The following is a 27,496-nucleotide window of genomic DNA, read 5'->3' on the forward strand; positions in this document are numbered from 1 at the left end:
GTGGAGTCTGAAAACTGGCACTTTTAACAAGTTTGCAGATGTTGTAGGTAATAGTGGCCCAGAGACCACACTTTGAGAACTTCTGGTCTATGAGAAAGAGTATGGTAGCTTAAGGTGCTGACAGAGGCAGAGAGATATTTAAAGGTTAGAAATGACAACACTATGAGGATTAGCTTCTAAGGGTGAGGGAAAGGTCTGAGTCTGGGATGACACTGTTTTTAATTTTAAGGATGATGGTCCCATTTACAGAACTGTAGAACAGAAGAGGAGAAGCTGGCTGGGGTTGGTGGTAGGGGTGGAAGAGATGTTAATTCAGTTTGGGACTTGAGAAGTTTCACATGGCTGCAACGAGATGTCTGGAGACAATATCCAGCTGGCAATTGCATTTATGGGTCTGAATTTCTAGTGAGAGACACAGCAGAGAGGTAGTCATTACTGTCTTGAGAGGGGATAAACCCACTCATGAAGAGGGTAGATAGGAAGAAAAGGCAGAAGCTTCAACCTGAGATGGAATACCTGGCATTAAGGATGTGGATGAAAAGACAGAAAGAAGAAAAGATACAGGAATAGAAAGGGAGAGAATGGGGCAAGAAGGAGGTTTTTTAAGCTGCAGGGAAGTAGGGTGAGGAAAATCTAAGAAGACTGCAGCCCATCCTGTCATTCTGGCTTTCCCAAGCCGGCTGGAGGGAGCAGGGATCCCCAGAGCTGGACACAGCCAGCCGCAGTCTTGCTCGCTGCTCCTCAACTTCTCCCAAAAGGGTCCACCAACCTGCACAGCATGCACTGACACAACTACACCTGTCCCGGAACCTCACTTCCCACGTCCTATGGCTGAAGGTGAGGGCAAGGGAAGAGGCATCTTGCTACAGACTCACACACACATATAGGGGCACACACAAACATATCCAGACCTCTGATCTGTATTGGGCACAACAGTTGCAGAGCTACCCAATTCTGCTTCATCCACCACCCTAGCTTCTGTTTGTAGCCTCCAGAAAGTTCTTTTTGATGTATCCTTGGCTATTTCTAGTCTCCTCCCTCTCCTGGAGCCCTGAGGCTGAGATGGCCCAGACCTGAGCTCTGTGCCTTCTGTGATACCCCCCTCAAGTCTCCATCTGAGTTCCATGGGTTAATGGTGCTACCTCTGTCCCCTTTCTTCTCTAGTCTAGATCAATACTTGTACCTTCATTTTCTTCTACTTGACTAGAAAGGGACCTAAGAAAACATCTAGTTCTCTCTGCCCTCCCCTACTTTTTGCTGAAGTTGCAGAAACTGAGGTCGGAGAGGAAAGGGAGCTTGCCCAGAATCACAGGTCAATCAGAGTCAGGACTAGGCACCCAAGTCTAGGACAATTTGGAATAGTAATTCGGAGCACAGATCGGGGGTAGAGGCAGACAAGACCAGCTTTGCCACTTCACTGTCTACTTAATCTTGGGCACATCAGTTCACTTCTCTGTGCCTTATCTTCCCCGCTTGGGAATGAGGATGATAAGAGCATCTATCTCATAGGACTATTGTCAGGTTAATTAACTCAATGGTCCTCAACATGAACATTGTCTGGCACACTCAGTGTTTAAGTATTTCTGTGATTATTTCTACTATACCCTGGTCTGAGCATCTACTTGCTTTTTAAAAAAATATCTTCCTTTGCTTTCTTAAATCCTATTCATCTTTCCATCCCTCTTGTTTCCCTTACTTCCCTGTCCCTGTTTCTCAGTAGGAGAGAGAGTTGGGTTTGGGGAGAATGATGGAGTGACTACTGCAGAGACTGGAACATGCTTGTGAGCCAGCTAGTGCCTGCTGTGTCAAAACACTCGGTCAGCAGTCTACACATGTTAGAAACAACTGCACATCATCCACGTGTGTCAGTTACACACATATTCGCTCTACAGTCTCTAGGTGAGACAGGCCCACACTCAACCAGCCCAGGCCCTCCTGGCTTCAGAAACATCTTGAGTGAGTCCCTCTCAGGTGGAGCTCATGCCCAATGCCAGTTCCAAGCAATTCTGGCCAATTGGTGTCTCCCAACTTCTCAGACCCTGGCTTAGCATTGAGAGTTATTAATCCTGGGGAAGCCTGAGTGAAGTGGGCTCTGATCTGAAACATTCGGAGAGTCTGTCAACCCCCTCCCACATGCACATGCACGCTCACGCACGGGCACTTGAGCCGGTGGGCTTGCGTCCTGCACATTCACCCACTGCCCACCTCATCCATAGTCTGGTGAGGTGGTTGGTGAAAAGACAGATACCCATTTTACAGACAAAGAAGCTGAGGCCAAAGAAGAGTGCTTTGCTCAAAGGCAAAGGTTCGGTAGACCAAGCCGCAAACCTACGAACACTTTTATCTCAGCCGCGAATCCTCTTGTTTGACCACAGCTGGTCTCTTCTAGCTAGAAGGAGGGTCAGACCAGTGGGGGTTGGGTTCACGCCCCACCATCCATCCCACGGGTCGCGCAAGAGTCACGCCTCCCCTTGAGCGCTCGCTAGGGAGAAGGGAGAAAGCGGCCTTCGCGTGTCTCTTTAATGCGCGCCCCGGAGGCCCGGCGCGCCCCCGCCACTATAACTGGAGTGCATGGAGCAGACTGCGCTCAGAGGAGGAGGGGAGGGCGCTGGGCACCCGTTGACCGACTTATCCAAGTGCCATCAGCGCCCGTCCGTCACGCCCCCATGGGCCCACCCGGGGGCGCCCACAGCTGAAGACCCGACGCCCGCTGAGCACCGGACAGGGTTGCACCCCGCCGCCGCAACGTGACCCCGCGGGGCTGGGCAGGCTCCCCGTGCCTCTTCCCGCAGCGCTCGCCGTCGGGCGAGGGCTCCACCGCCGCCACGCCTCGCGCCCCACACTCCCCGCCCCATGCTGGTGCACACCTACTCCGCCATGGTGAGTGGTCTCGGGTCCGGGGGCACAGGGGCTCAGGAAGCCTGAGTGCTGGACCTTCCGAACCTGAACCTCCAACGAAATCTCGGAGGGAGGGGGCCACCGGGATTCCGCCAGATGAGAACGGTGAGCGCAGGAAACCGCTGTCCCCAGCCCGCGGCTCCCGCGCCCGCGGATCACTCAGCGGTAGACCTCGGGCCCCGGGACGCGGGCAGGACGGCAGCTGGGCCTTCTCCAGCTGAGGAGGGTCCTTTCGGGCTGAAGTCTTTTCAGCTGCCGGTGGGTTGCCTAACGCGCCCCTCTCCTTCCCCAGGAGCGCCCCGACGGGCTGGGCGCAGCGGCTGGCGGGGCCCGCCTGTCGTCTCTGCCCCAGGCGGCCTACGGGCCTGCGCCGCCGCTCTGCCACACGCCCGCCGCCGCCGCTGCCGCCGACTTCCAGCCTCCCTACTTCCCGCCGCCCTACCCGCAGCCGCCACTGCCCTACGGCCAGGCGCCCGACGCCGCCGCCGCCTTTCCCCACCTGGCCGCGGACCCTTACGGCGGCCTGGCGCCCCTGGCGCAGCCGCAGCCTCCACAGCCTGCCTGGGCCGCGCCCCGCGCTGCTGCCCGCGCCCACGACGAGCCGCCCGGCCTGCTGGCGCCGCCCGCCCGCGCCCTGGGCCTTGACCCGCGCCGCGACTATGCCGCCGCCGTGCCCCGGCTCCTGCACGGCCTGGCCGACGGCGCGCACGGCCTGGCTGACGCGCCCCTCGGCCTCCCCGGCCTGGCGGCGCCGCCCGGCCTGGAGGACCTGCAGGTGAGGCCCGAACGGTCCGGGATGGGCCAGGACTGGCCGCGGTGATTTAGGACTCTGGCTGGAGTTAAAGTGACGAATGCGGGAACCCAACTTTTCTCTCAGCCTGCCACTTCTCACTCGTGACTCCGAGGATGCATCACACGTCTTGGGTTAGACCCTGACTGGCCCTTAAAGGCGGCCAGGCACTGAGTCCGTGCGAGGTGCCCGGATGACTGCAACCCTCGGCGGAGTAAATGGGCTAGGCCTGAACCCCTTCTCTCCCTCTCTACTGGGCCACGCGGGGCATCTATGCCTAGTCCCAGTCTATTGGGGGCAGCCTGCCTGGAATGAAGAGAGGAGTTGCCTCTCTAAGGCTCACAATTCCCTTTTAGCGCCGAACGCTGAGGCACGCTGAGCCTGGCAATCCTGGGAATCCTGGTCCCGCCTGTCGCCGCCCCAAAAGACGGTGGTGCGCCTTGGGCGGAGCAGACAGGACAGGAACCAGGAACAGTACAGGTTTAGGAAGCTAAAGGAGACTAGGTCTACGAGGGCCCTTACCACTATCTTTCCTATTTGCAGGTCATGGATGAGCCCGGAATGAGCCTCCTGGACCAATCCGTGATCAAGAAAGGTGAGGAATTGGCGTTCATCTGCCAGGGCAGAACCAGGCGAGCTGGTGCAGGCACAAGGTGTACAGACCCATTTTCTTCCCCGTGGAGCGTGCCTCCAGTGTGTCGCTGAGCTTGGTGGCCGCCGGACACTCTTCCCTGCCCAGCAGAGAGACAGTGGGAACTGGGGGCCTGGCAGAGCTTGGGCAGTTGTGCGGATTGGTGAGTTGGCCCCAGAGACTGCCGCCTAGGGTGGCCCAGCCCATGCTGGCTCACTGGGCTGCCCGGGCCAGCCAAGCCGCGCAGGGGCCCGGACTCTCCCTACCCAGGGGAGGGAGGGTGCTCTTGTGGATCTGGAGTTACTTTGCAGAACGAGTTAAACCACTTTCCCTAAGAGGTGGGAATCGGGGTGCTGTTCCCACGGATTTTGTTTAATGATTCCCCCATTACAAAGTCTTAAAATATCCTAGCCTGGCAAGCACTTTCTGCCGCTTTGCTTCCTAGGCAGGTCTTTGAGGGGATTGGGGTGGCGTCACATTTCCCTGGGGAATTTTCTCTCCATGCGGGAGCCTCTTTCCGTATTTAGGATTTGGGGGGGTTGGTGTGGGATTATTTTGTGTTAGGCTGTGTGCAGGACGGTCAGGGCCCGCCTGCTTCTGGTTTGGTGTCTGTGTGAGTTCCAGGTCCTGGACATGTCTGTATGTTCCTTTCCTAGATGTCTTTCTGGTATTTCTTGGTGTGTAAATGTGTCTCTGTTCCTGTGAGTTTGTGATGTTTATTATGCTGATGTACATTGTACATTCCTGTATGTGTGTGTCAGGGTCTCTACTGTGTTCCAGAATTGGTTCTTTGGTACTGAGAATCTCTAAGCATGTGAGGGTTGCTTCTCATATTTTCGGGGATGTTTGTATCTGTGCAATAGTAAAAGCCAAGTGTTTGAGACCTGTCCTTGAGTAGATTTTCGTGCCAAAACTAAGTTCTGGCAGTGCCAGGGAAAGGTGAGAAAGAGACAGAAAGACAGAGATTCAAAGGGATCCAGGCGTTGGGCGGGCTTCTTAGATTTGGGGCGGGTGCCCGAGAGGAATTGGGAGGCACAGAGGAGCCTGCCGCGGTGCCTGGGGCAGCAGCTGCTCCCGTGGGATTTACCGAGGTGTTTTTCAGAAGAGAATTCAAGCCCCGGCTCTCTCTGCCCTCCACGTGTTCTCAGGAGAGGCTGGGGCTCCAGCTGGGGGTGAGAGATGGGGCTGGACTTTAGGAGTTGCGGCTGGGAGTTAGCTGGACAGCTTGGAATGGGTGCGGAGAAGATGTAGGGACAAGGCTCCCGGAACTTGGGGGAGGGAGGCTTCAGGTATGGATGGGGCTGTGTCACCTGGAGCTGGGGGTGTGGGGAGGACGCTGGGAACGAGGCTTCCTGGAGTCGGGGTGTAGGTGTGCGCTCGGGACCTAGCTCTTTGCTGGCGTCACTGCATTGGTTTAGTGGACTTTTTTGAACTCATCGGAAAGAGGGGCTTAGTCTGTAGTAGGCAAAAGTCTGCCAAAGGGCTGCGTCCATCAGAGATACGGTCACGGTCGCAGGTCCCAGTTCCCGAACGACTCCTATGCGGACTCCAGGGGGTAGGGGGCCTAGGCTCACTGACTCTCTTGGGGAGTCCAGCCTCCTGCAGTTTGCGAAAGGGCTTGGCCACCTCTGCGCTGGGGAAGGGCGGAGCCAGGACTCTGAGTACCTTAAACCTCAAACCCCGGGCCAAAGCCAGGACCGGAGATTGCCTTCAGGCAGTGACTGGAATTGCCCCCTGTTGGTTTCTTTCAAAGGACATCAACTTCCATAAATCCTGGGTCCTGGGTGTGTCCCAGAATCCCCAAAGGTGATCCCCAGAACACAGTGAATGCGGCCCGCATTGTCCTGGGTGCTGCTTGCTGGCCTGGACATGGGCTGGTGGGGCGCGGGGTGTTGCTGACCCCGGCGTGCACGCCTGCGGGACCGCACATCGTTGGTGGCCCAAGTGCAGCCGGGTGGAGTGCCCGCCACCTGAGCTGGGAACTGTGCCCTGGGCACCCTCCTGGATGTCAACATAGCCCAGAGGGCTGAGAGCCTGAGGTTTCCTGCAGAAGGAAGCGTCTGTGTCCGAGCCGAGAGCTTGGCCTTCCGCTGGCATCGCGGGCCTTTGGGGAGGAGAGAAGGCCAGTGACGGCGTTTCAGGCTTTGCACCCGGGAGACAGGGCTCGTCCCCGGAGGTCTTGACTTAGGCTGGGGGGCGCGACAGAGCGGGGCCGCTAAGGCTAAGCAGGTCGCCCGGCTGAAGGCCCGCGCGCAGAGGGCAGTTGTCGTCTAGGCTCTCCGCTGTTACCTCGGGACTCCGGCCACACTGCAAGCCCTTTCGGGGTGGGCGGGAGATCAGCACCCTTCTTTGCCCTCAGGCTCTGCCAACAACATCAGGACTCCCTGCCGCGTCCTGAAGACCTCTGGCACCCGCTGGGGGTGGTGGGGGACCACAATCCGGCCAGAGCCCTGGAATTATAAAGTTTTATTTGACTAACTGGAGCATCCGATTTCTCCGTTCCTTCCGGCCATGGTGGGAGGGGAGGCGGTGTGGCGGGTGGTTGGAGTCCTGAATGAGAAACTGAGGCAGCCCTAACGGAGGCAGCCCTAGCCCTACCCACAAAACTGCCTTCCTAACGCGGGGTGCCTGGAAGCTCTGGGGGGGCCCAGACCTTGGTTGTAATATCTTGGCTACTCCGGACACTTTTCCTGGAGGGGAGAGGAAGCGAAGGCGCCATTTCACTGTACACTTCCAGGCTGGCCGCCCTTTGTAGCCACCGGTGGGTCAGGAGATGGCAGATGGGGCTGAGCCATCCATCCCGAGGAAGAGCGGGAGCCCTCCATTTTCTGCCCACATTTGTTACCTCCAGTTGTACGGCCTGTTCTAAATGCATAGAGAGCAGGCAGGACTGGTGGGGAACACAGATGTGGACAGGAATATTTTCCAGCTGAGAAAGGCAGTCGGGAAGAGGGATACTACTGTGCAGGTCTGGTGAAGCTCAGCGGAGGAGCAGTGAGCGCCTGAGGTTAGGAGGCTTCCTGGAGAAGAATCTTTTTTTTTTTCTAAGGTATTATTGATATACACTCTTATGAAGGTTTCACATGAAAAAACAATGTGGTTATTACATGTACCCATATTATCAAGTCTCCACCCATACCCCAATGCACTCACTGTCCATCAGTGTAGTAAGATGCCACAGATTCACTATTTGCCTTCTCTGTGCTACACTGTTTTCTCTGTGATCCCCACACCATGTGTACTAAACATAATACCCCTCAATCCCCTTCTTCCCTCACACACCCCTCCCTTTTGGTAACCACTAGTTCTTCATTCTTGGAGTCTCTGAGTCTGCTGATATTTTGTTCCTTCAGTTTTGCTTCCTTGTTATACTCCACAAATGAGGGAAATCATTTGGCACTTGTCTTTCTCTGCCTGGCTTATTTCACTGAGCATAATATCCTTCAGCTCCATCCATGTTGTTGCAAATGGTAAGATTTGTTTCTTTCTTATGGCTGAATAGTATTCGATTGTGTATATGTACCACATCTTTATCCATTCACCTACTGATGGACATTTAGGTTTCTTCCATATCTTGGCTATTGTAAAAAGTGCTGCGATAAACATAGGGATGCATATGTCTTTTTGAATCTGAGAAGTTGTATTCTTTTGGATAAAATCCCGGGTCAAACGGTATTTTTATTTTTAGTTTTTTGAGGACCCTCCATATTGCTGTCCACAATGGTTGAACTATCTTACATTCCCACCAGCAGTATAGGTGGGTTCCCCTTTTGGAGAAGAATCATTAGGATGGGTCTCAGCAGGTGTGGTCTTGAAGTCTGAGGGCATTGGGAGAAGGGGTGTGGGGTGGGCAGAACTACTTTCCCCAGTTGCACTCAGCTAGGCACAGCATGTGCAAATGCCCTGCCTGTGGAAAAGCCAGACAAGAAAGGTTAAAACCTCCCCAGGTTTCAGGTTATACAGTCACAGCTGGAGGGGCTGGTTTGGGATGAGAAGCGAGGTATCTCTTCTTCCTTCAGGAGAATGGTGGTTACTTACTTGGGCATAGGAAACCCTTCTTTCCTGGGGTCTGTTGTCCAGTCTCAGGGCATCTGCAGCACAGAAGCTGTCATAAACAGTCACTCTCACCTCTGTTCTTGGCTAAAGGGAGATGGGAGGGTCTGGGCTTGCAAGTATATCTCTAAGCAAAAAGGGGAGGGGTGGGGGAAGGTGGGTGGGGAGGGAGGGAGAAGAGGATTGAGGAGTATTATGATTAGTACACATGGTGTGGGGGTCATGGGAAGACAGTGTAGCACAGAGAAGAAAAGTAGTGACTCTGTGGCATCTTACTACACTGATGGACAGTGACTGCAGTGGGGTATGGGGGGAACTCGATAATATGGGTGAATGTAGTAACCACATTGTTTTTCTTGTGAAACCTTCATGAGAGTGTATATCAATGATACCTTAATTTAAAAAATAAAAAATAATGCAAAAAATCCATGATAAACAAAATATCAAAATTTTACATCAAGAGAGAACCTGACCCTGCACTTCCACAACCTGGCCTCACTTGCTTCCCAGGCCACTGTCTGTCCCAGAAAGAGACCAAGAAACCAGTGCCCATGAAAATAGTTTGGATGTTACCTGAGGGCAGCATAGTGCAGGGGAGTGAAGGGTACAGCTACATTTAAAAGAAAACCTCTGGCAGTTGGTGAAAAGGAAACTTAACCAGCCGTTCCCTCAAGGGGACATGAAGAGAGTCAAGTGGGCTAGGAAAAGGGTCACTACCCCTCCTCCTGCTGTCTCTCCCCCAACCCTAGACTTTGGGCCGGCCATTGGTATTCCAAATGTGGTCTAAAGAACCCCCCATGCACCAGAATCCCTTGGAGGTATTTGTTTAAAAAATGCAGATTTCCTGGGCACCAGCCTACATCCTCTGAATGAGAATCCCTGCGAAGTATGACCCTGGAACTTGCATTTTTTAATGGATTTATTCAAGAAAAACTTACATACCCAAAACTCACCCTTTGTAGGAGTTATAATTCAATCATTTTAAGTAAATTTTTAGTGTTGTGTAACCATTACCACAGTCCATTTTTAAATTCCTTCATTCACATTTATAGTTAATCCCCATTCCCACCCCAAGCCCTTAGGTAACTACTGATCTTTTTGTCTATATATTTGCATATTCTGGACATATTCTATAAATGGGATATGTAAATACTCAAAGTTTTTCATCTAGCTCCTTCTACTTAGCAGCATAATTTTTTTGAGGTTCATCTGTGTTATAGCATGTATCAACTAGTTCATTTCATTTTGTTGTTGAGTAGTACTCCCTTGTATGGATGAAAACACTTTGTTTATGCATTCATCAGTTGATGGACACTTGGGTAGTTCCCAGCTGCTATGATCATTCACATGTCTTTGTGTGGACATACGTTTTCATTGCTCTTAGGTAAATTCCTAGGAGTGGAATTGCTGGATTTTATGGTAAGTTTGTATTTACCTTTTAAGAAACTGCCAAAATGTTTCCTAAAGTAGCTGTTCTATTTCACATTCCTACTAGCAGTGTGTGAGGGTTCCAGTTTCTCTACATCCTCACTACACTTGATAGTGTTTATTTAATTATAGTCATTCTAGTAATATCTTAGTATAGTTTTAGTTTCCATCTCCCTAACTGACTAATGATGTTGAGCACTTTTTCATGTGCTTATTAGACATCTATATATCATTTTTAGTGAAATGTCTATTCACATATTTTAAACATTTTCTAATTGGGTTATCTTATTATCAAGTTATAAGAGTTCTTTATATACTAGGGATATACATCCTTGATCAAATATAAGATTTTATATGATTTGCCAATACTATTAAGTTATTAGAGTTCTTTATATGCTCTAGATACACATCCTTGATCAAATAAATATAAGATTTTATAAGATTTGCAAATATCTTCTTCAAGTCTATGGTTTTTTGACTTTTTATTTTCTTAATAGTTTATCTTTTGAGGTGCTGAAGTTGTAAATTTTGATGGAGTCCAATTTTCTTTTATGGATCATGCTTTTGGTATTATATCTCTGTTACAAAGATTTTTCTCCTATGTTTTTTCCCAGAAGGGATTGCAATTTTAACCAGCTTTCTGGGAGAGTCTGTTATAGACTCCCCAGATTCAGTGGTCAGACCAGACCATATCTACTACCTGTGGATGAACTGTGTAGACCTGTGTGTGAGAGTCTTGTCTGACAGCTTGAATAACTAGGAGCTTGTGTGTCTATAGGAGTGTATATCTATATGGCTTTTGCTTTATGACCACCATGAGAAACCACTTCAGCTTCAAGAGTCATGGTGTATGGGAGACAAACTTTAGTGTCCTTGCTTTGTAATCTGTGCTGGTTTAGTTCTCACCTCCATGACAGTCCTTTCCCCAGGCTTCCCTAACCTTGGGTTCCATCCCTCTTGCCATTTTTGAGGGAAGAGATTCTGTCATAACGGGGGAAGCAGCAATGTCTGTCATTCACATACAAGAGCCCATGTCCTCCTGTTATGCACCTACACTTAGCTGCATCTCTATTTGCAAAAATTCATCATGCACTCCATGTTTGAATATGTCAGCAGGAGTAAAAGCACTGGGATATCCACATGCATGTTGCCACATTCCTGTGTTGCTCAAGGTTGACAGAGACTATGTGTATATGGCTGGGGCTCTGTATTTGTTGAATGAGTAAGTGCACACATGCACAATCTCACCCTCCTTGCTCTATCTGTAACAGGGCGTAGTTTTTGTGTACAGTCATTTTTGTGACTCACGTGTGTTCCCATATGTCCCTGTTTGCATGTGCACAAACTGCCTCATACAGCATTGGTCTCTCTCCCCTCTCCCCAGGGCCTGGCCTCAAGGGGGTTGCCCAGGTTTTAACAGAAGTTGGATGGAGGAGGCTGCTGAAGAATTTTCCGTTCCCCTGACTGCTGCTCCCTCTGGCCAGGAGTTGCGAAGGGGGGATAGTCTCCCTGACCCTTTTTATTTTAACAATTTGTAGCTTTATTGTTTTTTTAAGTCAAGGTTGAAGAATAACTTCCATACAGCACAGTTTACCCTTTTTAGCTGTGCATTTCTATAAATTTTGATGCATTTGAACATAGTAATGAAACTACTAAAACAGTAGAGATATACAATAGTCCAGTCGCTCCAAGAAGTCTGTAAGGCAGAGGGGCACAGCTGAAGAGGAAACCTGAGCAAGGCCTGGGAGGCCCTGGGGTGGGAGGCGGGGATGCCTCCCTTTGCATGGCCAGTTTGGTGTCTGTTGAGTGAGGACATCCTTGCGCCTCACCCTGAGACACGGCTGGCATTAGGGCAAGGTGAGCGAGGCAGGGACATGCAAGAGCAGGCTCAGAGCCTGTTTCTAATTGAAAATTTTGATACTTTGTCACCAGGATTTTTTTACATTTTTATTTTTTAAAATATTGCATCAAAACACTATTTATCTTGATTGCTGAGATTTTTGTTGCCTTCTTAAATTTGCATCCAAGGTCACTTGCCTCACCTCATGTTCCTTCTGCTCTGGGGACAAGAAACTGGCCTGGGGCAGAGTTTATATGCTGTTCTTTCTCTCCACATCCCCCCACCTCTCCACTTCTCCCACTCACCCCCATCCATGACTTCAGCCCCTCCTGGTTGCCTGAAGGGGGACCTATAGAGGAAGGGTGGTTTTACTATCCATTGCTAGCAAAGGACAGAGGCTTCCACAAAGCCCCCCACCCCAACATCTAGGCAGTGGGCCACCACTCTTTTCCCCATTTCGAGTTTCAGGAGCCCTTGCTTCAATCATTTATTCCACATTCACTGATGCCCACTTGTGCCAAAACCTGCCTTCAAGGCACTCCCAGTTAGGGGGGAAGACAGTGTGGAAGCAGACATACAGGGCCAGTGTGGTAAGGCCAGGAACAGAAGATAAGCAGGAGCTAGGATCAAGAGGCCAGGAAGCTTTGTATCAGGGATGGTGCCTGAACTGAGGCTTGGTAAGGAGGGGACCTTGCTTAGGAAAATGCTGAAGGGCCCCTGAAACAGACAGTGAGCAGTTCTAAGGGGTTCACCGTGCTCACATGCTGGTGGCCCCACATTCCAGGTGGCATTTTACACATACTTCGTTTGGCCTGTGCTGGGTTTTTTAATTTTTTAATCAATTGAATTAAAAAATCCAGAGATTTCACAAAGAAATCCATAATCCCAGTCTCATCGGCAAAAAAAAAGACAAACTAGGAGGTCTGGAAATGTTGATGTGCCCTGTGTGACAACACTGAGCCTGGGAACAGCTTTACCTAGGGTGGCATCAGCCTCCCGTATCCCGCTTATTTATGTTACCTGTTGCACTGCTCCTCTTTGAAGCCTTGAGCTATGCTGTCCACCGTGGGAGCCATGAGCCACATGTGGCTACTGGGACTTGAAATGTGGCTAGTCTGAATTAAGATGAGCTGAAAGCATAAAATAATGCATTGAAATGCATTGATCTTTGAAGACTAAGTATAAGAAAAGAATGTGAAATAGCTTGTTAATAATTTTTAAATATTGATTAAGTGTTTCAATAGTAATATCTTTTATATATGGGGCAAATTAACCTCACATGCTTTTTAATTCTTTTAAATGGGGCTAGTAGAAATTTAAATTATGTGTGTGGCTCATAGTATATTTTTATTGGTCAGTGTGGGTTGAGAGCCAAAGGGACAAATGGGGGACCAGGCAAAAGGGGTAGGCAAGGGCTGGGACAGGAAGGAGGGTGACACAGCGCCTTAGACAGAGGGCATTACCATGGTCAAGGATCTGAACCTTGGAGTCCATGATCAGAATTCAAGAGCCATTTCTGTTCCTTACTTGCGGTACCATCTTAACCTCTTTGAACTTTTAGTTTCTTTACTTTTAAATGAAGAAACTCTGTGGAAGAAAGAACCTCTTCTCCACAGAGCTGTTAATGTATGGCACTTCGTATGTAGTTGGTACTCACTGAAGGTAGATGGTGTCGTTCTGCCCAGCTATGGACCCGGGATTTGATTCTCAGGCAACTGACCTGCACTGATGGGTTTGAGGCTGGGAAGGGATGTGTGTTTCAGGAAGATCCCTCTGGAGCAGGGCAGGGAGACCAGAGCAGGGGCTGTGCAGAAATTCAGGCGGGATGTGAGCGAGCCTCTGTGCACAGGTGAATTGGCCGTATCCAGGGCTTGGGGGAAGAAGAAAGGTGTGGGATGTCATGATGGATGGGATGTGCGGGGAGAGGGCATCCCCGAGGTTTCTGGCTGGGTGACCAGGTGGAGGGAAGGGCTGTGCCAGGTCAGGGACTGGGTCAGCCTTGCTAATCTCTGCATTCCCAAAGCCTAGCACGGTTCCTGGCACACACGGGCTCACTAAGTATTTGCTGAATGGCTGGAGGGCCAAGAGTGCTGCTTTTGAGACCACAGTCTAGGGCTTGCTGCTGGTTCTCAGTCTACCACCTGTGTGACCACAGGCACACTACTTCACTTCTCTCTGCTTCTGTCTCCTCATCTGTAAGATGGGTATAATAAAGGTAGCCCCCATCGTGGGTTGTTCTGAGGATTCGGTGAGGTTATCTATGTAGGCACATGGCATAGCTAGTGCTCCTAATTGTTGCCCTGAGGCTCCTCACTTGATCCCATCACACATACAGACTCACAAAGCTGGCCTTTCTACCAAGACTCTCACATCCTTGAAAGAAGAAGCAAGTATCTCCTTTCTTCTTCCTTCCCCTGAGGCTAAGCGGGAGGCAAGTAGATAATTAGCATTTGGTGGAAGGGTGTGTCTCTTTATTCCTGGTCTTCTTGAGAATCCGAGAGTGACTGGGCAGGAAGCAAGCCAGGGCTGGAAGCCCAGTGGGGCCATAGCCTCTCTGTCTCTGGGATGTGGGAGTCCAAAGCCCCAAGGCCTCTCACTGGTCTGGGGGTAGGGAAATATGGGTATCAGCAGCAGGCAGGGGAAGCTGGGGGCTCCTTGTGGTTGCACAGACCTGGCTGGACCCTGCTGCAGTGACCCAGGAATCCTGCCTCCAACTCAGACTCCATTTCCATACTTCCAGCTCCCGCTCTGATTGCACATACCCAAACTCCAAGACTCTGCTGAAGCTGTTTGAGTTTTAATAGGGAACCAGATTGGCTCAGTGAAGGGAACATGGGTTCAAGAGCCAGACAACTCTGGGGTCAGTTTCCACCACCCATTAGAGTGAACTTCAGTGAGTCACATAAACCTCAAGGTGCCTCAGTCTCTTCCATTGTAAAGAGGGGATAGTAGAGCCCCCTCTGAATGGTGCTAGGCCATTCAGATGTGGCTATGTGCACGGCTTGGAGCACGGTGCCCAGCAGTCAGGGCATCTTCAGCGTGCACACTCCACAGGTGGACAGTGCCAGCATCCTGTGGTCCCTGGCTCAGTGTTGTCTCTCTCTCCCTTGCTCTTGCTTCTGCTTCACAGTCCCCATCCCCTCCAAAGCCAGTGGCCTTTCAGCCCTCTCGCTGGCCAAAGACAGCCTGATTGGTGGCATCACAAACCCCAGTGAGGTCTTCTGCTCCGTGCCAGGCCGGCTGTCGCTGCTCAGCTCAACGTCCAAGTACAAGGTGACAGTGGGGGAGGTCCAGCGGCGACTCTCGCCTCCCGAGTGCCTCAACGCCTCTCTCCTGGGTGGTGTCCTTCGCAGGTAGGATGGCCAGCTCACAACTCCTGGGCCAAACTCCGTGGTCAGTTTAGACTTTTCTAGAGGATCAGAGAGGGGCCAGCCTTAGTGACCAGGTCACAGCATCATGTCCACCTCAGTCTCCCCGGGGGGTTGTGCATGCTCTGGGGGAGACCCAGGTCCCCAGCAGATCCCATGTCTGTGGGCTTGGGGGTGGGTAGTGGAGAAAGAAGCCTGGGCACAGAGAAGGGATGGAGGACTTGCTCACTTTGGGAGTGCCATTGTCACTCCCTTCCCCAGGAAAGGGACCCCCAGGATCCAAGGGCTGTTCCCTGTGGAGCATAGGCCTCTCTGGTGCCTTGAGGACCCTCGTTTGGTTTTATGGTTCTGTGTCTGTCTCTGTGCCTGTCCTTGTATCTGGGTAGGACATTTGTGTTTAGGGCTGTGCATTTTGATGTGTCTGAGGACATGTGTGCGTGTATGTGTGTGGTGTAGGGGACAGCCAGAAGTATGTTTCCAAAAGTTTGAGTTACCTGTGGTACTTTTAGTGGGATGAGTCGGCTACAGTGTGCCCTACTCTATGTGTGATCGCATGTACATCTGGAGCTAGACATGTATGTTTACATGTCTATACCTCTGTGTGGGGATACATTTGTGCAGATGTGTGGGTATCTCCTTATCCCTGGTCCCTCTGAGCACCCCAAAGGGGCTTGCATCTGTACACATGTCCCTGGGATCCTGACTTGGTGTGAACATGTGTCGCTATGTCCCTATGTGCCCCTGGGTGTCTGAGTCTGCATGTCTGTATTGGTATGTGTCTTTATTCTTGGCCTTCAGTGTGTGTTCATTTGTGTGTATCTATGTGTCCCTGGGTGACTGTGTGTCTACCTGTGTCCTCCCACGTGTCTCTGTATGTCCATTTCTTTGCATAGAGGTCTGTGTGTCCTTGAGTACTGATGTGTCACTGGCCCAGCTGTGTGCTCAGGTGGGGAAAAGCACCCCATGATGCTGGCTATCCTGCCCCACTCTGGGGGGTATCCCTGCTGCTGAGAGGATTAGGGAGAAATAGCTGGATGCTAGGCCTCCCACCTGCATCTTGCTCCAAAGCTAGTGAGGTTAGGAGGTTGGAACAGGCTGAAAGCGGCCCCAGAGGCAGATCCAAACCCTAGCAGGGCTTGGTGGAGGTAGCGAGACCCTGTCAGGGTCACTTAGGGTATGTGCTTCGCTCTTGTCTTCACAGTGTGTGTCTCTCTCTCTGCATGTCAAGGGCCAAGTCCAAGAATGGGGGCCGGTGCCTGCGGGAACGACTGGAGAAGATTGGGCTCAACCTGCCAGCTGGCCGTCGCAAGGCTGCCAATGTGACCCTGCTGACTTCACTGGTAGAGGGTGAGTGAGGCTTGATGTGTACCTGAGTGTGAACATGGGGGGATCTATGCCATCCCATGTGACTATCTCCAGTGCAAGAGAGAGTGTTTAGCATGTGTGTTCTCTGTGTATCATGTATAAGGGGTGTGTGTGATATGTGTGGATAGTCGGTGTGCATGCACTCATGTGCATGTGCCCACAGAGTAGAGAGCGTGTTGTGTGTGTATGTGTGTGTGTGTGTGTGTGTGGGAAGTGGCCAGTGTTCAGATGTGGTAATGGGATGAGCAGATGAGTGTCCTTCCCTAGAGGCTGGTGACTCTGGGCTTGGTCATTTTGAGCTTAGGCTCTAGGATAACCTGGTGGGTTCAATGCCCACCTTTGAGCTCAGAACCCATCCCTTGTGGCCCCAGGGGAGGACAGTGGGATTGGGGCTGGAGCTGGGCTAGGAGGGAAATCAGAGAAAGGTCTGTAGAAGCTGGATGGATCAGGATGGCTCCTGGCCAGAGCGGAGGTTCAAGGCCATGCTACAGGCTCAGAGGTAAAGCTGGCTGTAGTGAAAGCTCATCTCGCTGCCCCTCCTCCCAGGAGAGGCCGTGCACCTGGCCCGAGACTTTGGCTACGTCTGTGAGACTGAGTTCCCAGCCAAGGCAGCAGCGGAGTACCTGTCCCGACAGCATGCTGACCCCGGGGAGCTGCAGAGCCGCAAGAGCATGCTGCTGGCCGCCAAGTGAGTGACAGTGCCATGCGTGGGTGCTTTAGGTCACTATGCACAGGCTGTCGTGGGTGCCATGCTTAGCACATATAGTGCAATGCAGACACCAGTCAGGTGCACATGTGATGTACAAGTGGCACCACACATGGGCACACACAGGGGCACACAAGAACACATGAACATATCTGGGTTCTATGCATCAGCAAATGCTGTCAGACAGGCTTACACAGGCCTATGTGTGGGTACCAAACCCCCACATGCTGCCCTGTGGTACCGCCAGCCCCAGTCCCATCCAAGTCTGAGGTTCTGTGGTCTTGCTCCCCCTGCCTGAGTCTTGCCCATTAGCCCTTTTGCTCCAGTGACTTCCATCAGGGCACCAAGGCCCACCTAGGCTCCAGGTTGACCCTCCTTTGATCTTACTGCACACCTGACCCCTCTGCAAGTCCTGTTGGTGCCTCCCTCACCATTTACATGCTCAACTCTGGTCTCCTAATCTCACTCCTGGACCTTCACACCAGTGCCCCACTGTCCCCTTAGCCTTCCTGCACATGCAGTGCTCCCCTGGCCAAGAACCTTGAGTGGCTTTCTCTGCTACTGCATTGATTTTCAAACTAGGTTCTGCGGGGATGCCTCAGGACCTATACAATGAATCGGTAACTCATTAAGGTTCAGTTTTTAGACGAGGTCCCACTGCAAGAAGAGACAGAGACACAAAGAGAGGGAAAAAGTAATAAAAAAAAAAAAAAAAAAAGTGAAAACTACTAATCTGTCAGGTAAAGTCCAGACTCCTTTGAGGGCCCTACAACCTGGCCTGCACTTACCACACCTGCTCCAACTGACCTGCTTGCTCCCTCTTGCTCTCTCATCCTTGGGTTTGCTGTTCTTAGGATATCATCCATGCAGTCCTTCAAACCTCAACTCCCACCTCCCTCCTTTGAGGCTCCCTCCATCCCCCAAGGCAGAAGTGGAATCATAGACTCAGACTGCCATGCCCCGTAGGACCTTTGAGGCTGCTCACATTGTAGCTGGAGAAACTCTAGAACAGGGCTCACCCCACTCGTTAATCAGCTAACTCATCGAGCACTTCCTGGGTCCCAGTCAGTCATGTCTAAGATGCTGACTGGGTTCCATGGTGATACAAATGTGAGACACCAGTGACTCTCCTGCCTAGGTCATTTGCAGGATGTACAAAGAAATGAATAATGGTTGCAAACTGGAGCTGATTCCAATCCCAGCTTAGTCACTTGGGTAGGTCGTCTAACCTATCTGAAGCCAGTTTCCCCAACATATTATGGGATAATAATGACAATACAGATTTGTTGCAAGGATTAAGTGATATGGCAGCATGTAGGCTTCAGTTCATGTTCTCTGCTGGCTATTATTTCAATTTTCCAAGGAAGGTTATGGATTGTTTCCTGATAATTTCAAAGACAAATCTCTGTGAAGCAAAACAGAGAACAAATCTCTGTTTGGGGTCGGGGTGAGAGAGGGGATCAAGGAAAGTTTCCTAGAAAGTAGTAGTTAAGCTGGACTTTGAATGTGGTCAGGATACTCGCAGCAAGGGAGATCATAGGGTACTAGCATATGATGTTTACTAGCTGAATATTGGGCTAGTCAGTTAATGTCCCTCTGAACCTTAGTTTCCTTTTCTATAAAATGGCTGATGATCATTTGCAGACTATTGGCAGGATTGGTAATCACAGATATATATGAAGTGCCCAGCACATTGGTACGTCCTCTGGGCTAAGAACTTTGTCCTCTAACCTCTGACCCTTTCCTCCATCAGGCAGATCTGTAAAGAGTTTGCGGACTTGGTGGCTCAGGACCGCTCACCACTGGGCAATAGCCGCCCAGCACTCATCCTGGAGCCTGGAGTGCAGAGTTGCCTAACACACTTCAGCCTCATCACCCACGGCTTTGGTGGACCCGCCATCTGCGCTGCACTCACTGCTTTCCAGAACTACTTGCTAGAGTCACTCAAAGGGCTGGACAAGATGTTTCTAAGTAGCACAGGCAGTGGGCATGGTGACACCAAGGCTTCAGAGAAGGATGCCAAGCATCGGAAATGACCACCTCCCCCGCCCCATCCCTAAGAGGCTCCCACGGCCTGCAATGAGGTCTTAGCTCCTAGGGGTGGGCCTGAAAGGTTTAAAAGGTGGGGTTGGAGTCAGCCCAGAAAGAAAAACCCAAGTTAGGGGTCTGACTTGAAGAAGTAGGGGGTGGCCTCTGTGTGGTGGTTTAAGGGCACAGGCATCTGCCTCATGTGTGCAATTTTCTGACCCTCAACTGCTGAGAAGTGTGTGGACAGGAAATTGGAATGGAAAACCCTGGCTCTTGGGGCTGAGCCCTGCCAAGTGGGGTGCCCGGGCAGCAATCGGTGCTCCTAGGGCCGAGGCCTTGCAGTTTTTACTGATGGTAGGAGAGGAATTAACAGGCCAGAGGTGCTACTGAGGAGCTAGTACTCCTAATCCCAGAATCTCCTACCCCCAAAAAAGGGGCATGGCAGGAGGCCCAGTGGGCTCTGTGGACCCCTCCCACTCTTGGAAAGAAGTGGGCAGGAGGAGTCCTCAAGGAACAAAGAGGATAAAGCACAAAAAAGCAGAACTTGAATCTAGACTGCACTTCACAGTCCTGTTGCTGTTTATTTATTTATTTTGTAATTAAATTTGAAAATTTAAAAATGTCCAGTGCAACTTATTTATCCCAATTAATTGGACTCTTATTTCACTGTTTTCTGCTCATGTACGAAGATGTCCACCAACTGGACCAGAATGGAGAGGGTGTTTTTGCTCACAAAGGGCTATGGGTGGGCCAGGAGGGAAGAAAGATGTGTCAGGGACCCTGAGGTTGTCACTGGGATTTTGTATTTGCTGTTGTTCCTCTTGACTCTGCAGATGTACCTCCCCAACTCTCAGACTGCTTTCTCATTCTTAATAAAACATTTTCATTGGATATGAAGCCCTTTCTGTCCTTCAGTCCAGGCCTAGATTTGCCTCCCAAGGGGGCAATGTTAGTGGTATAGCAGGGCCTGGAAACTGGGAGGAGGGGTTGGAATGGGAAGGGGCCTCTGAGGAGGGATCATAAGAGGAGCTGTGGGCACCTGCATGGTGGGGATGCAGATGTGTGTGTGTGTGTGTGTGTGTGTGTGTTTGTATGTTACTGTGCCTTGGTGGGGCTGTGTGTGAATCTGGCTTGTCAGTGTGGCTGGTAGTTGTGTGTGTGTGTGTGTGTGTGTGTGTGTGTATATTACTGTGCCTTGGTGGGGCTGTGTGTGAATGTGTCAGGCTGTTACGTCTATGAAATGGTCTGTCAGCATGAATGCTGGCGACTCTGTGTGTGTGTGTGTGTGTGTGTGATGCTAATCCACCTGTCTTCTTGAGGACTTCACTCTTCAGGCATCTTTTGTCTTCTGCGTCATCAGTCTCTACATTTCTGAATACTACATTATTCCCCAAAACAAATATGTTCCAGGATCTCTTACCTTACAGAACAAATCCTTTTCCCACTTACTTCCTTTGCAGTTAAAGTTTTTGAAGGATTGCTACACCCCTACCTCCACTTCCTCACCCCCAATTCACTTTTCAACCCACTTCAATCTGGCTTCTATCCCCACCAGTCTATTGAAATCCACTCAGCAAGGTCCTCAGTGGCTACTATGTCAAATCCCAAGGCCTTTTTTGGACTGAGCAGCATTTGACATGGCTGACCACTTGCTCTTTTCTGTAGCTCCCAATTTCTGGTTTCCTCTGACCTCACTGATTCCAACTCTAGTTCTTTTGCTGGCTCCTTCCACCAGAAGGTCCATTCTCTTCTATCTCCTCTGCTACTGCCCTAGGGACAACTACAGCAGCCTTCCAACTGGTCTCCCTGTTTTCATTGGTACACCTTCAAACTAAGGCCCAGATTTTGCCTACTTTTTTGACTTTTCTCTTGATCACTTCCTTTGCTCTAGCCACACTGGTTTCCTCTCTGTTTCTCAAATTACCACTTTATGCCTTAGGGCCAATGCACTCACTGTTGGCTTTGCCTGGAATGCTCTTACCCCAGTTCTGGCAGGTGTGCTCTCAGAGACAGATTTTTGTTTTTTTTCACAAGTGAAAGGAACAGAGTCTGGGCATCATCTCTAAGGGTAAAGACCCAAAGATGTGATTTATTTTCCTGAAAGGTTCACTGCTTCAACCTACCCTATGAAAGCAGAACTGGAGAAAAGGCTGGCAGTATGCTCTGCTTCAGTCAAAGCCCTGGGCCTGGCAAGAGATACTCAGCTGCTAAAATTACTTTAGACTACGGGAAATTGAGATTAAATGAAATAAGAGACATACAGAATTTAAATAATGCCTAGCATATAACAACAAATAAAAGGTTGTAACTATCTCTAAGGTGGACAAAGGAGAAACCAATTTACCGTGAATGTTTCAGTGCTGTAAAACCTTCCTTAAGCTAACCATGTACTTACTCCTCACCACGTTCTATTTTAGAGATAAGAAAATTGCACCTCAGAGCAACTAGCCCCAGGTCACAGAATGAGTGAGACTCAGAGACCTGATCCACCCCACTTCCTGTCACTGTACCGCATGGCCCTCTGCAGAGGCTCACAGGCCTGAGCTCAGCGAGAGGAAGCAGGTCCTTCCAGCCTTTGAGCCCCAACAGTAACAATAATGAGCCATAACAGTGCAGAGGCAGCAGTATGGTGTTGAAACTATAAATGACATAAGAAGCTTCTAAGGAGGTCTCAGCATTTGTTCTTCCTTGTAGGATTGTTTTTTGTTTTTTTTCCCTAGCAAAATAAAATGTGTTTTAGCCTCAGACTATCTGGGTGTAGCCCTAAGAAATAGTAGATGATGTTTATAAAGCAAAAATGCACACGGATGGTTTACACAGCTTTTTTTTTTTTTTTTACAAAGCAAGTAGTTGCAAATTAAATGGAGAGTATTTAGACTGGGTAAGAATTCCAATTTTTGGAGTTTACGCCCATTTAAAGAAAAGACTTTCTTTCCATTTTCTTTTAAAGGATCATAGCACTCCAGGAGAAATAAGACAAGGACAGCCTTTGAAAACCTTCCCTTCCTCAAACCTCATGAAGGAAGGTGAGTGAGGCCAAGCTGCAGGCCTTTCTCCTCCCAAATACATACTCATAACTCACATACAGGAGCTAAGCCAGCTGCAGACATCTAGAAAAAAACCCAAGAATGACCCTCCTGCTTGGCACGACTGCTGCTTCAGTCAAAGGACCAAGGGGAGGAGACAGATAACAAAAGGACTCTAGGCTTCGGACATTAACTAGGATTCAGGCAGAGCAGGCTCAGCCACTGCTGCTCAGCAGGCAATGCCCTTGGGAACTTCTCAAGCTATTTCAGTGACTTCTCCCATCTCTTAGAGGTTCCTTGTCAGCCTCCCCAACCTTTTCAGGGCTGAGCTTCCCTACCCTGAGGCAAAACAGCTGCTCTCTTCTCCAACCTATCCCCTCTCACCCCAAGCCTGGGAAGGAATAAATTATTTTCTGTGTATTAATTACCTGAAAGCAGATGGGAACCAATTGGAAGACCATTCTGAGCAGTGCATTCCCAGTGTTTTTCAAACTTCAGGCAATCAGGACACCACTGGCATTAAAAAAAAACAAAATCCAGTAGAAAAAAACACATTAAAAAATATCAAGAGTGTACTGCATCATGACTCAATCACACACAGCTCCATCTCGAAAAGTTCCACAAACCAATGCTTACTGTTGTTATAGCAGGTATGTATAGGTGTGAAGTCATGAAAGTATGCTGAGGCCATATAAAACTCGGTTGGATTTGGGTTTTTATGAGAGAAAGGAGATTGGGCAGCTAGGTTTGGGGAGGATTATGAAATGCCTAGCATGTCAAACCAAAGAACTGGGCTGTATTCTATAAGCAACAGAAAACCATCACAAAGTTTTAAGTGAAGAGAGGAATGGACAATCAAACTTGTTTAGAACACAGAGAAAGATCTAGAGAGGGAAGAAATTAAAAGTACAGAAGTTAGGAGGCTGTTAAAATAGTTCAAGAAAGAAATGATGGGAGGTTAACCACAATAATAGGGATGGAAATTTTCATTAAGAGATTTTGGAAGCAAAACTGCCAAAACTTAGTGACTATGTGAAGGTAGGAGAAAAAGAAAGCAGCAAAAATGATGCCTAACTAAATGCAGTGTGGTATCCTGGGTTGTATCCTAGAACAGAAAAAGGACATCAGTGAGAAAACTGGTGAATTCTGATGAAAAGCTGGAGTTTCGTTATTACTTATGTACCAACCAATGTTGGTTTCTTAGTTTGCACAAACGTACTATGCCCATGTAAGACGTTAACATAAGGGGGAACCGGATGAGGGGTATAAAGCAACTCTGTATTATCTTTGCAATTTTTCTGTAAAAACAAATTTACTCCAAAATAAGTTTATTAAAAATAAATGATGCCCAGGTTTCTCACTTGAGCACTTGGGAGCCTGATGGCTCAATTTCTCTAAGATGGAATGCTGTAGAGGAGGTCTGGAGGGGTGCAGATGGTAAGACTCAGCTTTAGACATGTTGAGTTTGATGTCCCTATGGCTGGAGAGTGAATACTTTGGAATAAATTGATCTGGGGCTCAGGAAAGAGATATGGGCTGGAGAAAAGAGACTGGGACTCAGGGAGGGCTGGTGGTCTTACTTAGACTGCCCTGGGGATACTTACATTCAAAGGCAGAGAACCTTTTCATTCCTGGTAGAGCTTGGATGCAGAACAACTATACCAATGGTTATATACTTGCTGAGTGCCACGCGCCAGACCCTGTTCTAAATGCTTTGCATTACCTCATGGACTCCTCATAACCACCCCCATGGAACAGGTAAAATTTTGACCATTTTACAGATGGGAAAACCATGAAGCAGGGCTGCCTATGTTTTAGCAGTGGTGCTCAACTGGGGCAGCATGAGAATCACCTGTGGAGCTTTAAAAATGCCCTAGAACAACTCAGGAATCCAGCCAAAAGCCAAAACCCTATGCATAGTCATAGTGGTGCTGGAGGCTGAACCAGTTCTGGTGATACAAAATCGTCTCTTTCTCTCCATTTATCCAAGATTTTTCTTCTTAGGGTATACAGCATTTACTACTGGTGTATTAAAAAGTGTACAACATGCGGATTATTGGATTAAAGATGGTGGAATAGGAAGGCAAGATAGAAACCTCCTCCCAAAAACACATAAAAGAGGAAAATACAATAAATGCAACTAGACCTGAAAATGACCTGAAGACTGCAGAATAGATGCCCGTACACCTGAGGAAGGAGAGAAGGCCATGCAGAAAAGGGTGACATGGCAAAGCTAAGATCAAGTGGGACCTAAGCCCACCCCCTACACCAGCCTACAGGCAGGAGAAAGAGGAATGGAGTGGGGAGCAGGTAGGAGCCCCAAAGCACTGCACACCTGGCCCTGGAGATCTGTTCTGGGAGCACAAGCCCACATTACATATCTGTTCTGGTGATTATTTGGGCTGGGCATCAGAGGCAGGTGGAACATTCTGGGAGGCTTAGACTCCAGCCAGTGTGGATGGCAGGGATGCTCCACCAGTCCTGAGATCCAAAGCAGAAGCGGCAGTTTGAAAGACTTGCCAGCAGTGCGAGGAGTACCAGAGGTGAAGAGGGTTGGACAGAACTCTCTCCAGGAGAAAGGGCAGGTGGAGGATACCTCCCCAGACCTTCCTCAGCCCCACAGATTAGGAATTCTCAGGAGCTACAGACAGCCCATCCTCCTTATTGGCAATGCAGCCCTGAGGCACATCCCTGCACACTGCCAGACACCAACCCATTTGGTCCAGTGGCAGCATCAGACTTTGCTGCCTGGCAGGTAGAAGGAGACGTTCCGAGCTTGCTTGACTCCATTGCACCCAATCAGAGAGGTGCTTGGAGGAACCAGACCCAAGAGCTCCTTTCTCCCTTCGGATGTCCAAACCCAGTGTTGTGCATCCGGCTGGGGCACAGTGGACCACCTACCCCATTAACCCTGCAGCCCCACCATTGCTGCAGGCCAGGCAGAGGGTGGCCCCACCCACAGTGAGCTCAACAGAAATTCCTAAGCTGATCACAAAAGCAGCAGCTCAAGGAAACTTCCCACCCAGACTTAGACCACTACAGAAGCCAGACAGAAAGTGCCCCACCCATGGCACACTAACAAATGGGGCCCCCGCAAAATAGAACCAGGCACTAGAGAGTAAAGAATATTGAAATTCTGGGCACCATAGCACACCTTCTTCATAAAGCTATAACTCTTTAGACCAGAAGCAGAGCAGAGACATCTAATACAAAGGAAGAAACAGAATCCTTGACAAAATGAGCAGGCAGAGGAATTTTATCCAAGCAAAGCTACAAGACAGAACCCAAGAAAGAGGGCTAAATGAAACAGAGATCACCAACCTTCTTGATAAAGATTTCAAAATAAAAGTCAAAAACATGCTCAAGGATTTACAGAAAAGTAGTCAAGATCTCAGGGAGGACTTCAACAAAGAGACAGAAAACCTGAAGAGCCACTGAGAGCTGAAGAATACAGTATCTGAAATGAAACAATACAATGGAGGGGCTTAAAAGTAGATTAGATCATATAGAGGAGACAGTAAATGAAACAATTAGAGAACAAGAAAACAAAGAAGCTGAAGAACAGTGAGAAAAAAGGATCTCTAGGAATCAAAGAATAAGAGAGCTATGTGACCAATCTAAATGAAACAATATTCACATAATAGGGGTACCAGAAGGAGAAGAGAAAGACAAAGGGATAGAAAGTCTCTTCAAGGAAATAATTCTTGACAACTTCTCTAATTTGGGGAACAAAATAGACACTCAGGTCATGGAAGTACAGAGATCCCTTAACAAAAGAAGCCCTAGGATGACAACGCCAAGACATACAATAATTAAAATGGCAAAGATCAAGGATAAGGAGAGTGTTGACGGTAATCAGAGAGAGAAAAAAGATTACTTATAAAGGAACCCCATCATGCTATCAGCATACTTAACAGAAACTCTTCAGGCCAGAAGGCAGTGGCATGATATATACTGAAACAGAAGGACCTCCAACCAAGAATCCTCTACCCAGCAAGATAATCACTTAATTTGAAGCAGGGATTAAACAATTTCCAGATAAACAAAAGTTGAAGGAATTTGCCACAACTAAGCCAGTCTTACATGATATGTGAAAGGAATTGCTGTAGATAGAAATGACCCTAAGGCTAAATAGCTTTTCCCAGTGAAAATAAATCCACAGTAAAGGTAGTAGACCAACTAATTACCAAGCAAGTATGAAATGTTAAAACAAAACAAAAGAAGCAGAATCAACTACACTCAAAATCAGTCAAGGGATATATAAAAAGTGCAGATTATGACATCTAATACAAAAAATGTGGAGGAGGAAGAGGAAGAAGGGGAATAAAAGTACCTTTAGATTGTGTTTGAAATAGATTAATCAGAAATTGAAGATAGACTATTATATACTAAAGAAGCTATCCTTGAACCTTTGGTAACCACAAAACTAAACCCTACAGTAAATACACACACACAAAAATTAATTAACTTTAAAAAGAGAGAAGTTAAATTACAACACTAAAGAAAACCAATCATAAGAGAAGAATATAAGAGAGGAAGAAAGGAACAAAGTGGAGGTATAAAAAAACAAAAGAAAACAATTAATAAAATGACAATACGTACATATCTATCAATAATCACCTTAAATGTAAATGGACTGAATGCACCAATCAAAAGACATAGAGTGGAAGAATGGATAAGGAAACAAGACCCATCTATATGCTGCCTTCAAGAGACTCATTTTAGACCCAAAGACATACACAGACTAAAAATGAAGGGATGAAAAAAGATACTATATTCAAATAATAGGGAGAATAAAACAGGATTAACAGTACTTAGACAAAATTGATTTCAAAACAAAAAAGTAACAAGAGACAAAGAAGGACATTATATAATGATCAGTCTAACAAGAGTATATAACCATTATAAATATCTATGCATCCTATAGGAGCATCTAAATATGTAAAACAAGTACCAACAGAATTAAAGGAGGAAACAGATTGTAACATATTTCTCTTAGAAGACTGTAACACACCTCTCATAACAATGTATCAACCAGAAAGAAAATAAATAAGGAAACAGAGGCAATGAACAATGTATTAGATCAAATGGACTTCACAGATACCTACAGAACACTCCATCCAAAAGCAACAAGATACACATTTTTCTCAAGTGTACATGGAACGTTCTCCAGAATAGATCACGTATTAGGCCACAAGAAGACCCTCAATAAATTTAAAAAGACTGAAACTGTATTAAGCAGCCTATCAGACCACAATGGTATGAAACTAGAAATAAATCACACAAAGAAAAAATAGACAAACACATGGAGGCTAAATGACATGCTTTTTAATAACCAATGGATCAATGAACAAAACAGAAAT

The 27,496-nt window shown here is 48.6% G+C and overlaps 1 protein-coding gene across 2 annotated transcripts; it reads left to right on the plus strand.

The window, feature by feature from the left end:
* The first annotated feature begins 2,541 nt into the window (after positions 1-2,541).
* Positions 2,542-19,998, plus strand: TFAP2E (transcription factor AP-2 epsilon). 2 transcript variants are annotated; one of them, XM_036911941.2, is made up of 7 exons: positions 2,542-2,880; positions 3,191-3,673; positions 4,232-4,283; positions 14,771-14,993; positions 16,237-16,355; positions 16,920-17,061; positions 18,833-19,998. In XM_036911941.2, the coding sequence occupies exons 1-7, from the start codon at positions 2,854-2,856 to the stop codon at positions 19,113-19,115; spliced, it is 1,329 nt and encodes a 442-aa protein (XP_036767836.2). In that variant the 5' UTR covers positions 2,542-2,853; the 3' UTR covers positions 19,116-19,998. The 2 variants fall into 2 exon arrangements, with proteins under 2 accessions (XP_036767836.2, XP_057355979.1); XM_057499996.1 differs by having other exon boundaries at positions 2,860-3,003.
* The last annotated feature ends 7,498 nt before the right edge of the window (positions 19,999-27,496 follow it).

The sequence above is a fragment of the Manis pentadactyla genome, chromosome 4 (assembly GCF_030020395.1).
Source record: "Manis pentadactyla isolate mManPen7 chromosome 4, mManPen7.hap1, whole genome shotgun sequence".
NCBI classification, from domain to species: Eukaryota; Metazoa; Chordata; class Mammalia; order Pholidota; family Manidae; genus Manis; species Manis pentadactyla.

Bases quoted from the DNA above. Each gene is read 5' to 3' on its own strand.
- TFAP2E (XM_036911941.2), top strand. From the start codon at position 2,854: ATGCTGGTGCACACCTACTCCGCCATG. The intron at 2,881-3,190 runs GTGAGTGGTCTC...CTCCTTCCCCAG, and splicing joins TGCACACCTACTCCGCCATG to GAGCGCCCCGACGGGCTGGG. The intron at 14,994-16,236 runs GTAGGATGGCCA...CTGCATGTCAAG, and splicing joins CTGGGTGGTGTCCTTCGCAG to GGCCAAGTCCAAGAATGGGG.